The sequence below is a fragment of the Oenanthe melanoleuca genome, chromosome 25 (genome assembly GCF_029582105.1).
Source record: "Oenanthe melanoleuca isolate GR-GAL-2019-014 chromosome 25, OMel1.0, whole genome shotgun sequence".
Taxonomy (NCBI): domain Eukaryota; kingdom Metazoa; phylum Chordata; class Aves; order Passeriformes; family Muscicapidae; genus Oenanthe; species Oenanthe melanoleuca.
In genome coordinates this window covers 2,004,405-2,016,987 of record NC_079358.1, presented here as the reverse complement: position 1 = coordinate 2,016,987, position 12,583 = coordinate 2,004,405, and the positions used below count along the sequence as shown (strand labels likewise).

General features: G+C 65.1%; 1 protein-coding gene across 1 annotated transcript; it reads right to left on the bottom strand.

Annotated features, from left to right (window-relative positions):
- Positions 1-449: 449 nt before the first annotated feature.
- Positions 450-12,427, bottom strand: CRTC2 (CREB regulated transcription coactivator 2). Its single transcript, XM_056510948.1, has 14 exons — positions 12,164-12,427; positions 7,790-7,891; positions 7,588-7,698; positions 7,412-7,473; positions 7,040-7,108; positions 6,480-6,583; positions 6,376-6,405; positions 6,125-6,204; positions 5,973-6,022; positions 5,140-5,384; positions 4,270-4,694; positions 2,824-3,039; positions 2,034-2,211; positions 450-1,536 (listed from the first exon to the last, which is right to left on the bottom strand). The coding sequence occupies exons 1-14, from the start codon at positions 12,332-12,334 to the stop codon at positions 1,316-1,318; spliced, it is 2,064 nt and encodes a 687-aa protein (XP_056366923.1). The 5' UTR covers positions 12,335-12,427; the 3' UTR covers positions 450-1,315.
- Positions 12,428-12,583: the final 156 nt, after the last annotated feature.

Genomic DNA, 12,583 nt, shown 5'->3' with positions numbered 1-12,583 from the left:
TCAAATCCCATAGAAACCGCCGGAATCTGCAGGAGACCCCTCCTCAAATCCCATAGAAACCGCTGGAACCCGCAGCAGACCCCGGAGAACTCGGGACCGCCGGGGGACACGGGCCCTCCAAAACCGGGATCCCCGAAATCCCCCCAGGGCCCCCAGAACCTGCTCAGATCCCATGGAAACCGCCGGAACCCGCAAGAGACCCTTCCCCAAATCCCATAGAAACCGCCAGAACCCGCAAGAGACCCCTCCCCAAACTCAAGGAGCTCCCAGGGAATGTGGGGGACCCATTCCCCCCCAAACCGTGACCCCTTTGTCCCCCTCCCCATTAAAGGACCCCTTGTACCCTCCCCACGAAGCGACCCCAAGGGTCGGTAGAGCTTGAATCCCCCCCACCCAAAATCAATCACACGCCCGCAGAGACGAATTTAATTAACATAGAATATATTTTAAAAAATAATAATAATAATAAATCACTCTGGCTCCCTCCGGGGGGGGCCCAGGGCCCCCCACCCGCGGACGGGCCCCCCCCGTGCTCCCCCGGGGGGGGATAAATTTTGGGGGGGTGGGGGGGCAAAGTTACAAGTGCTTTCTACACGTCCCCGGCAGCTGGGTAATTTGGGGAGGGGGCTGGGGGTACATATGGGGGGGAGCGGGATTTCTCCTTAAACATGATGATTAGCCGGGAAAATGATAAAGTAAAGGCAGAAGCGGCCCCCCCCAGCCCCCCCGGGGGTCTCTACCTACGGGGTTATGTACAGCCACCCCGGGCCGGGGTCTGGGGGGCCGGGGGTGCCTGGATCGCGCCCCCTCCCCAATTTTTTTTCCCAGGGTTTTCCCAGGAGAACAGTGCCTGGTCGGGTCTGGGGGTGGGAATGAGGGAGGGGGCGCTGGGTGGAGCCCCCCAGGTGTGGTTTGGGGGGGTGTGGGGTGCCTCGATTGTCTCCCCCTCCCCAATTTTCCCGGCTCCGAGGGGGCTGGGAGGGGGGAACTGGGGGGTGCTGGGGCAGGATGGAGCAGAAGGAGCCCTTGACAGAAACCCCCTCCCCAGTATATCCTGGGACAGCAGTGCCTGGAGGGGCAGCCCCGGGGCGGGAATTGGGGAGGGGTCGGGGGGGTCGCAGCGCTTGGAGCCCCCCCGGTTCGCTGGGGGCAGCTGCAGCCCCTCCAGCCGGGTTTGGGGTGCCGGTGGCTGCGTTTCCCGGGTTTTCCCGGGGGATTCCCGGGGTTTTCCCGGGGGTTCCCGGGTTTCAGCGGGGGGCGGCCCCGGGGACGGCGGGCACGGCGGGCGGGGCGCGGGCCCGGAGCCCCCCCGGGCTCACTGCAGGCGGTCGGAGCGGAAGGAATCCTCGACGGCGGGGTCGGTGAGCAGCGCGCAGGGGTCGCTCAGCATGCTCAGCCCGTCCAGCGTCAGCGGCTCGATGCGCAGCTCCTCCTCCAGCCCCCCCAGCCCCCCCAGAGACCCCCCCTCCACCTCGAAGCCCGGCACCCCCGCCAGCGCCGTGGCGATCTCCTTCGACAGCCCGGGCGGGGAATCGCCTGCGGGGAGGGTGGGGAGGGGTCAGCACGGCGGAGACCCCGGGGCGAGCACACCCCGTGACACCCGGGGCAGGCTCCGAGCCCCCAGCCCACCGCTCTGACAGCCAGATCCCCCAAACAGCCCCCAGCCCAACCCCTGATACCCCTGGATCCCCAAACAGCCCCCAGCCCAACTCCTGACAGCCCAGATACCCCAAACAGCCCCCAGCCCACCCCCCTGTGCCACCCTGGATCCCCCAAAAAGCCCCCAGCCCACCCCCCGTGCCACCCCAAAGAGCCTGAAACCCACCCACCCACCTGTGCCACCCCACAGAGCCCCCTGTGCCCCCCCCAGAGCCCCCCTGTGCCACCCCACAGAGCCCACAACCCACCCACCCACCTGTGCCGCCCCAGAGCCACCCTGTGCCCCCCCAAAGCCCCCCTGTGCCACCCCACAGAGCCCACAACCCACCCACCCCCCTGTGCCCCCCAGCTGCCCCAGCTCCCCGTGGCCCCACCTGTGAAGATGATGTTGGGGATGGGGCCGTGGCGGCTGCAGTTGCCCAGGTTTGGGCGGCTCAGGCCGGGGCTGGGCTCGTAGCCCCCCTCGCCCGGGGGGTAGCTCAGGGCCCCCAGCTCCTCGGGGAACCCCCCGCTGCTCCCGGGGGGGCTCTCCCCGATCCCAAACTGCTCCAGCTGTGGGGAGGGACACGTCACGAGAGCCCCATGTCCCCATGTCCCCATCCCTCCCCTGGTGACCCACCCACAGGGTCTGCACCCCCACAGCCCCACGCAGGGTCCCCATCCCCATGGCCCCCCCAAAAAGGACCCTCCTGAAGGGCCCGTGTCCCCATGTACCCCCAGAGGGGTCCCCATGTTCCCCCTAGCAGGGTCCCCATCCCCATGGCCCCCTCAGAGGGGTCCCCATGTCCCCCTCAGAAGGGTCCTCATCCCCATATCCCCCCTAGCAGGGTCCCCATCCCCATGTCCACCCAGAGGGGTCCCCATCCCCATATCCCCCTCAGAAGGGTCCCCACCCTATCCCCACGTCCCCCCCCGAGTGTCCCCATCCCCCTGTGTCCCCTCGAGTGTCCCCATCCCCCTGTGTCCCCTCGAGTGTCCCCATCCCCCTGTCCCCCCCGAGTGTTCCCATCTCCTGTCCCCCCCGAGTGTCCCCATCCCCCTGTGCCCCCCGAGCATCCCCAGCCCCCTGTCCCCCCCGAGTGTCCCCATCCCCCTGTGCCCCCCCGAGTGTCCCCATCCCTCTGTGCCCCCCGCGTGTCCCCAGCCCCACCCGAGCCCACTCACGCTGCCCAGGCTGAAGTCGCCGGCGGGCGGGGGCTGTGCCAGGGGCTGTCCCTGCCCCAGGGCGGCGCCGGGGCCGTAGGGGGGGTTGTAGGGCCGCGGGGGGGGCGCGGGGGCCCGCGGGGGGGGCTGGGGGCCCAGCAGCAGCCCCGGCTGGCCGTAGGGGTACGGGGGCAGCCGCTGGTCCGCCGGCAGCTTGCTGGTGTCCAGGGGCACGCCCTGCGGGGGGACAGCGGGTCAGGGCCGGCCCCCCCGCTCTGGGGGGCTCCCCCGGCCCCCCCGGCACCGACAGCCGTCCCTGAGACCCCCGGAGTCACGGTGGCACCCGGACCCTCCCCTCGGAGGGGAGGGGCCCTGAGCAAGAGGGGTGGGGGTGAGGGGGGCCCTGGGGTGTGGGTGAGATGAGGATGGAAACGAGACGAGAAGTGAAGGAAGAGGAGGGAACGGGAGGCTGAGGACAAGCAGGACAAAGAGGAGGACGAGGAAGAGGACAAAGAACAGGTACAAGACAAGGAGGACAAGGACAGGGAAGAGGAGAAAGAGAAGGAGAAGGAGAAGGAGAAAGAAGGAGAAGGAGAAGGAGAAGGAGAAGGAGAAGGAGAAGGAGAAGGAGAAGGAGAAGAAGGAGAAGAAGGAGAAGGAGGAGAAGGAGAAGGAGAAGGAGAAGGAGAAGGAGAAGGAGAAGGAGAAGGAGAAGGAGAAGGAGAAGGAGAAGGAGAAGGAGAAGGAGAAGGAGAAGGAGAAGGAGAAGGAGAAGGAGAAGGAGAAGGAGAAGGAGAAGGAGAAGGAGAAGAGAAGGAGAAGGAGAAGGAGAAGGAGAAGGAGAAGGAGAAGGAGAAGGAGAAGGAGAAGGAGAAGGAGAAGGAGAAGGAGAAGGAGAAGGAGAAGGAGGAGAAGGAGGAGAAGGAGAAGGAGAAGGAGAAGGAGAAGGAGAAGGAGAAGGAGAAGGAGAAGGAGAAGGAGAAGGAGAAGGAGAAGGAGAAGGAGAAGGAGAAGGAGAAGGAAGAAAAAGAAGAGGAGCAACGCAAGAAGGATGAGAAGGAGGAGGATGGGGAAGAGGACAAGGAGGAAGGGGAAAGGAGGAAAGAAGAGGAGAAGGAGGAAGAGGACAAGGAGGAGGAGGAAGGGGAAAGGAGAAGGAGGAAGTGGAAGAGGAGCAGGAAGAGGAGGAAGAGGAAAGGAGGAAGAGGACAAGGAGGAAGGGGACAAGGAGAGGGAGGAAGTGGAAGGGCAGTAGGAGGAGGAAGGGGAAAGGAGATGAGGAAGAGGAAGAGGAGGAGGAGGAGGAGGGAGGAGAAAGAAGAGGAAGAAGGAGGAAGAGGAGGAGGAAGAAGAAGAGGAAGAGGAGAAGGAGGAAGAGGCTGAGGAGGAGGAGGAGGAGGAGGAGGAGAGGAGGAAAAGGAGGAGGAGGCGGCGGCGGCGCCGCGGCCGGGACGATGCGAGGCGTACCTGGGTGATGGAGGACAATGTGGGTGACATTGTTGGTGAGAACTGTTTGGGGTGCTGCCGTCTGCAGTCGCCGGCCACGGGCAGGGACAGGGGGCTGAGCGGGACCCGGCGGCGCGGCGAGGTGGCCGCGAAGGAGCCGCCCAGCCCCGAGGGCAGGCTGGGGTTGCTGGGCGAGGACTGGAGGGGCTGGCTGCGGGGGGACGTGGGCAGCGAGGGGTTGGAGAGCGAGGAGGACAGCGAGGAGGGCAGGGACTGGTTGGAGAGGGAGGAGGGGATGGAGGAGCTGCTGTGGGAGGACTGGAGCGAGGGGTTGCTGAGGGAGGCCTGGAGCGAGGGGCTGCGCAGGGAGGCCTGGAGGTTGGGATTGCTCAGGGAGGACTGCAGGGACGGGTTACTCAGGGAGCTCTGCAGAGGTGAGGGGAGTCCTGTGGGGACAAAAACAGAGAGCACCGTTACCCCGGCACGGCCCCCGGCCCCGGGACGGCCCGGGCGGGGCTCCCGGGGGATGGGCGGGGATGGAGGAGGAGCGGCCACAGCGATGGAGACGGACAGAGGGACGGACACACACCCCGGGCGGCGGGACGGGGCGTGAGGGGGGGCTCCTCCCAGACCCCTGAGAGACCCCTGCCGCTGTCAGACCCCGTGCACTGACAGCCGGGGTCCCCCCATAGGCAGGAGGGCAGTAGGGTGGGAGCTGGGCTCCCCCCACAGCCCCAAATCCATCAGACCCCATCCCCACCCCATCCCAGACTGGGACTGCTGCCACAGCCACCCCAAGACACCACCTGGGGGGTTCTCTGTGTCCCCCCACACTGGCCAGGGGTCGCTCCCAGCCCTGGGATCCCCCCAAGGGGAGGGGTCCCTGCCCACCTGGGGGGTCGTAGCCCAGCCCCACGCCGCCGCCGCCGCTGATGCCCAGGTGGGTCATGGTGGTGGCCAGGTTGGAGGTGCTGCTGCCCCCGCTCAGGGGGGGGTACGGGGCCTCCTCGGGGTCCAGGGGGGTGGGCAGGGGGGACGGGAAGTGCAGCGTGGTCAGGTCGGGCAGGGACCCCCCCGTGTTGAGGGCAGAGGGCATGAGGGGCACGTTGGCAGGTTGATCCGGGGACGGGAATATGCTGGGGAGGGGGGAGAGACAGGATCAGTGTCCTCCAGCCCAGTGTCCCTCCCGTCCCCGGGATCCCCCTCCCCATCCCAGCCCCTTCCCAGTGTCCCCTCCCCATCCCAGCCCCTCCCTGAGCTCCCCCTCCCCATCCCAGCCCCTCCAGGGATCCCCTTCCCCATCCCAGCCCCTCCCAGGATCCCCCTCCCCATCCCAGCCCCTCCCAGTGTCCCCCTCCCCATCCCAGCCCCTCCCAGGATCCCCCTCCCCATCCCAGCCCCTCCTGAGCACCCCTGCCATCCCAGCCCCTCCAGGGATCCCCTTCCCCATCCCAGCCCCTCCAGGATCCCCCTCCCCATCCCAGCCCCTCCTGAGCACCCCTGCCATCCCAGCCCCTCCAGGGATCCCCTTCCCCATCCCAGCCCCTCCCAGGATCTCCCTCCCCATCCCAGCCCCTCCCTGAGCTCCCCCTGCCCATCCCAGCCCCTCCCAGGATCCCCCTCCCCATCCCAGCCCCTCCTGAGCACCCCTCCCATCCCAGCCCCTCCAGGGATCCCCTTCCCCATCCCAGCCCCTCCCCATCCCAGCCCCTCCCAGCACTCACTGGATTCCCGGCACCTCGCAGGAGCGCGGCCGGGCCGAGGAGGACGAGAGCTGTGGGATCAAAGCACGGGAATGAGGGAATGAGGCCAGGCCACAGGGGTGGGGGACACGGGGGGGACACGGGGGGGGACACGGGGGGACATCCCCACCCACCTTCTTGGTGTCCCAGGGCTTCAGCGAGTGCTTGTTGTCATCGAAGTTCTCTTCGATGGGAGGCACTTGGAAAAGAAACACTGGGAAGGGGACAGGGGGTCAGTGTGAGGAGGGGGACACAGAGGGGGGACACCAGAGCCCCCCAGCACACAGAGCACCTGGGGACACTGGGGGGGACACCAGAGCCCCCCAGCACACAGAGCACCTGGGGACACAGAGGGGGGACACACAGGTGGTGCTGCCAGGCTCACCTTTGCTGTCCGAGTCCCCATCCAAGAAACCTGTGGGGGAGCAGGAGGGTCAGGAGGGCTCAGAGGGGAGGGGGCTGCCCTCGGGGGGGGCGGGGGGCGCTCACCAGCACGGCGGCCGGGGGGGGGCCCGGCCTGGGAGGGGCCCAGGTAGGAGTCCTGGGGAGCAGGGTTCATCACGCTGGTGTGCAGCGCCGAGTCCGAGTTCGTCCTGGGGACGGGGACAGCAGCCTGGCTCAGGGCTGGGCTCAGCCCCCTGCCCCACTGACAGCCCCTCCTGCCATTCCTCAGCCCCCTCCCCACAGGGCTGCCTCTCCCTGTGCCCCCAGAGCAGCTCTGTTCCTGTCCCCTTCACCTCCTGTCCCAGTGTGGGGGGACAACGGGACCCCCCCCTGGGGGTCCTTTAGGGGCTGGGGGCACCCGGGGTGTTCCCAGTGAGCTGTTCCCAGGCTGGGAAAAGGCTGCTGGGGCAAGTGACAAAGAGGGACATTGTTCAGCTGTGGCACAGGAGAGGACAGGGACCCCTCCAGTGGGGGGCCCCAAGGGGGAGTCGGGGGCCACCTCCTCCCCAGGGGGGTCCCCAGGGTCACCTCCTCTGCAGGGGTCCCAAGGAAGGGCTGAGCCTGGCTTGGGGACAGGGAGAAAAGAGAATCAACCAACCCATTACCTGTTGAGAGCTGAGGGCAGCCGGAATAAATGTCCTTTTTCCATGGGGAAATTGCCCCAGGGCATGGTCCTGCAGAGGGAGGAGGTGGGATCAGGGGCAGTGGGGGAGGCAGGACACCCCTCAGTGCTCCACAACCCATCCCTGCCATGGGGATGAGATGGGGACAGGGACATGTGTCACAGCCCATCCTGGGACACAGACACTCCGGGGACAGAGCTTGGATTTGTCACCTGGCCCTGCCCCTGGGGATTCCCCTCAGCCAGATGGACGAAACTCCTTCTCAAAACCCCACTTTGTGTGACAGTCCTGGAACTGAGAGGCCCTTCCCCAGCATTTCCCAAAGCTCCGGGGTGCAGGGAAAGCAGGAGTTACCTCCTCCAGCTGGGCTCGGGCGGAGGCGACAGGTACGTGGGTCCGTAGGGAGAGCTGTCGATGTGGGGGGCAGGTTAAGGGCCACAGGCAGAGCTGGGGGGCTCTGACCCCCCGGGGAGGGGCTCTGACCCCCCGGGGAGGGGCAGGAGCAGGGGGGGACAGGGCACAAAGGATATCTGGCGGACGTAGCGGCGCAGGGGGGACATCATCCTGCGGGGGTCCCGCTGCACGCGCTCCACCAGCCCGTGGTGCCGCGTGCTGCGCGTGGAGTCCAGCGGGGACGGGCCCTGGGGGGGCAAAAAGGGTGAGCCCGGCTGGGAGCCAGCCCCCCCCCCCCCAGTGGGGAAGGGGTCTGGGACACCCCCCACGGCGGCTCACCTGGAATTCGGGAGCGCCGGTGCCGATCTGGTTGACGTTGGGCAGGGAGCCGCTGTAGAAGGGCCCCCGGCTGTGGGCCAGCCGCAGCTTCTGCGCCTGCAGCTGGGGGGACACGGGGGGACACGGGGGGGGGGGACAGGTCAGGGCGGCCCCTCACAGCCCCCAGGCTCCCCCTCCCACACAGCATGACGGGATCTGAGCGACCCAGCATCCACAGAGGGTCAGGATCCCGGAGAGGGGATCCCTGCTCCACATTCCCGGAGCACAGGCTGAGCCCTCCGTGTCCCCACACAGGCTCTGGGCCCAGCCCATCCCCACGGATCCAGAGGGATTTCCAGGGGCACCTCATCCAGCCAAGGCCATCCCAGAGATTCCAGCACAGAGAGGGACTCAAGGCCAGGGGATGGAGTCACAGCAAGGCACAGTGGGAGATAACGGGATCCCAGGAACACCCAGAGCTGGGATCCAAGGAAACACCCAGAGGGGATCCCAAAAACACACCCAGAGCTGGGATCCAAAAACACACCCAGAGCTGGATCCCAAAAACACACCCAGAGCTGGGATCCCAAAAACACACCCAGAGCTGGGATCCCAAAAAATCACCCAGAGCTGGGATCCCAGGAACACACCCAGAGCTGTGATCCCAAAAAATTACCCAGAGCTGGATCCCAGGAAACACCCAGAGCTGGGATCCCAGAAACACCCAGAGCTGGGATCCCAGAAACACCCAGAGCTGGGATCCCAGGAACACCCAGAGCTGTGATCCCAAAAAATCACCCAGAGCTGGATCCCAGGAAACACCCAGAGCTGGGATCCCAGAAACACCCAGAGCTGGGATCCCAAAAACACACCCAGAGCTGGGATCATAGAAACACCCAGAGCTGGGATCCCAGAAACACCCAGAGCTGGATCATAGAAACACCCAGAGCTGGGATCCCAGAAACACCCAGAGCTGGATCCCAGGAACACCCAGAGCTGGGATCATAGAAACACCCAGAGCTGGGATCCCAGAAACACCCAGAGCTGGGATCCCAGGGAAACACCCAGAGCTGGGATCCCAGAAACACCCAGAGCTGGGATCCCAGAAACACCCAGAGCTGGGATCCCAGAAACACCCAGAGCTGGGATCCCAGGAACACCCAGAGCTGGGATCATAGAAACACCCAGAGCTGGATCCCAGGAACACCCAGAGCTGGGATCATAGAAACACCCAGAGCTGGGATCCCAGAAACACCCAGAGCTGGGATCCCAGAAACACCCAGAGCTGGGATCCCAGGGAAACACCCAGAGCTGGGATCCCAAGGAAACACCCAGAGGGGATCCCAAAAACACCCAGAGCTGGGATCCAAAAACACACCCAGAGCTGGGATCCCAGGAACACCCAGAGCTGGGATCATAGAAACACCCAGAGCTGGGATCCCAAAAACACCCAGAGCTGGGATCCCAAAAACACCCAGAGCTGGGATCCCAAAAACACACCCAGAGCTGGGATCCCAAAAACACACCCAGAACTGGGATCCCAGAAACACACCCAGAGCTGGGATCATAGAAACACCCAGAGCTGGGATCCCAAAAACACACCCAGAGCTGGGATCCCAAAAACACACCCAGAGCTGGGATCCCAAAAACACACCCAGAGCTCAGATCTCAGGGAAACACCCAGAGCTGGGATCCCAAAAACACACCCAGAGCTCAGATCCCAGGGAAACACCCAGAGCTGAGATCCCAGAAACACCCAGAGCTGGGATCCCAGAAACACCCAGAGCTGGATCCCAGGAACACCCAGAGCTGGGATCCCAGGGAAACACCCAGAGCTGGATCCCAGAAACACCCAGAGCTGGGATCCCAAAAACACACCCAGAGCTGGGACCCCAGAAACACCCAGAGCTGGATCCCAGGAACACCCAGAGCTGTGATCCCAAAAAATCACCCAGAGCTGGATCCCAGGAACACCCAGAGCTGGGACCCCAGAAACACCCAGAGCTGGATCCCAGGAACACCCAGAGCTGTGATCCCAAAAAATCACCCAGAGCTGGATCCCAGGAACACCCAGAGCTGTGATCCCAAAAAATCACCCAGAGCTGGATCCCAGGAACACCCAGAGCTGGGATCATAGAAACACCCAGAGCTGGGATCCCAAAAACACACCCAGAGCTGGATCCCAGGGAAACACCCAGAGCTGGGATCCCAGAAACACACCCAGAGCTGGGATCCCAGGAACACCCAGAGCTGGGATCCAAAAACACACCCAGAGCTGGGATCCAAAAACACACCCAGAGCTGGGATCCCAGAAACACACCCAGAGCTGGATCCCAGGAACACCCAGAGCTGGGATCCCAGAAACACCCAGAGCTGGGATCCCAGAAACACACCCAGAGCTGGGATCATAGAAACACCCAGAGCTGGATCCCAGAAACACCCAGAGCTGGGATCCCAAAAACACACCCAGAGCTGGGATCCCAGAAACACCAGAGCTGGATCCCAGGAACACCCAGAGCTGGGATCCCAGGAACACCCAGAGCTGGATCCCAGAAACACCCAGAGCTGGGATCCCAGAAACACCCAGAGCTGGGATCCCAGGAACACCCAGAGCTGGGATCCCAGAAACACCCAGAGCTGGGATCCCAGGAACACCCAGAGCTGGGATCCCAGGAAACACCTGAGCATGGCCCAATCCCCCCATCCTGATGGAGCAGAGATTCCCTGATCAATCCCTCAGCGAGGATTCCCCGCTCCCAATCCACAGGCACCGACATTTTCCTGATCCCAACCCTTTCCCTCTGCAGCTGGGGGTCCCTGAGCAGATCCAAGAACTGCTGCTCATCAGCCTCAGGAGAAAGAGAAGCTGAGCCCAAAAACCAGCTGAGAGACGGGAAACACCGAATTCCTGAGCGTTAAAACCGTAGAAATCCAGACCCAGAGGGAAAAACAAGGAAAACAACCCAAAAAACCGGGAGATTTAGGCAGCAGCTGGCGGGATTAGCGCCCGGAGCTGCGCTGGGGCTTAAGGACTTGGGATCGTGCTGCGAGCCAGGATCCCTGCGGGAGCTCAGAAACAGCCGGGAAAAGCTCCAGGAGCCGCGGGGCAAAGCTCGGCTCCCAGCCGCGGGGAGCCATCCCAGAGAGGGCTCGGGGAAGGGATTCCCGGAGGAGCGATTCCAGGAGCGATCGGGACAGCCGCGCCGCCCCTGCTGCACATTAACCAGCTGTTTGCTCTGCAAACACGGCCCGTTCCCAAAATCCCCGCGGGTGGATCCCAAACTCTCCGGGATGCTCCACCCCGCTCCTCAGCTCCCCAGGAACGGACTGAAAGCTGCAGGCCGTCCCCAAAATCCTCCGAGGATGTCCCTGTCACTGTGCCAGTGACATCCCACATCCCCGCAGAGCCGGCTCTCCAAACCAAAAATTCCCGTTTTCAAAGCTCTGCTGGGTATTCCCTGGATCCTCCCAGGGGCAGAGCTGCCCCCATCCCCTGGAAAAGCCTCTCCGTGTCTCCTCGGATTCCACACTCTGCACCCTCGCTCCTCCCTCCTGCACTTTCGCTGGGAAGGACCAAATTCCACCAAACCCCGGGGATCGTGGACGTGAAGTTCCCACAGGTTTGGGGAGGCGATTCCTGACCAGCTCCTCCCGAAGTTTGGGAAAGCAGGTCCGGAGCATTCCCGGCAGCCTGAGATCGCTCCGGGCAGCCCTGGGGGCCGGCACTCGCCCTTCCCGGAGCTGTCGGTGGGAATTATCCCCGGTCCCTCGCCAGGAGCAGCGGCCAGCACCCAGCCCGAGCATCTCCCGGGATGGAGCATCCGCCGGATCGCGCAGAATGCGGGAAGGATCCCGAGAATCCCCCGGGGAAAGGGGGCAGAGCGCGGAGCTAGGCGGAGGGGACACGAGGTGGGACCCCACGAGGATCGGGGATCCTTTTCCCACCCCAATTCCGGGAGCTGCGCCCCGGCAGGCGAAACACGCGGGGATCCACCGGGAGCCCCCCTGGACTCCTCTGACCCCCTCCCCAAAATCCTCACAGCCCCCCCTCAGCACCCCCAAACCCTTCAGAGCCCCCCGGGCCCTTCTACTCCCTACCCAAATTCTCCAGAGCATCTCTCGACCCCTCAAACTCCCCCCTAACATCAGCAGCCTCCTCAGTGCCCTCTAACCCCCTCCCCAAATTCCTCCCCATCCCCTCCCACACGCTCGCCCCCTTTCCCCTCACGACCCCCCAAATCCCGGGCCCCGCCAGATCCTCAAGATCCCCCTCAGCCCCTCACGATTCCCGCGGCTCCCCACCCCTCAGCCCCGGTCCCCCCCAGCCCCTCACGGCCCCGCCGCCCCGGCCCCCCCCCGCCCCGCGGCGCATCCGGCGCGGCGGCCCGTCCTCACCCGTGTGGAGCAGATCTCCATCATCACCTCCTCGAAGGCCGCGGTCTCCTCCGCCTGCCGCTGCTTCTGCAGCGCGATCTTCTCGCTGAACTTGCGCGGGTTGGACGCACCGGCGCCGGCCGAGGGTCCCGCGCCGGGCCCGGGCCCGGCCCCCGCGCCCGCCGCCGCCATCTTCCCCGCTCCGCCGCTCCGCCGCCGTCGCTGCGTGCGGCACGCCGGGATCTGTAGTTCAGCGGGCAGTGCCAACAGCAGGGTGTGCAGCGCGCCTGGACTACAACTCCCGGCGGTGCGTGCGGGAGCTGCGCAGGGAGTGCTGGGGAATGGAGGCGCCGCGTTACGAGGTGCTAGGGGGTGAGGGAGGGGAGGACTACAAGTCCCAGAGAACGCGGGGGGGAAAGGGGCGCGGCCATTGCAGGGGCG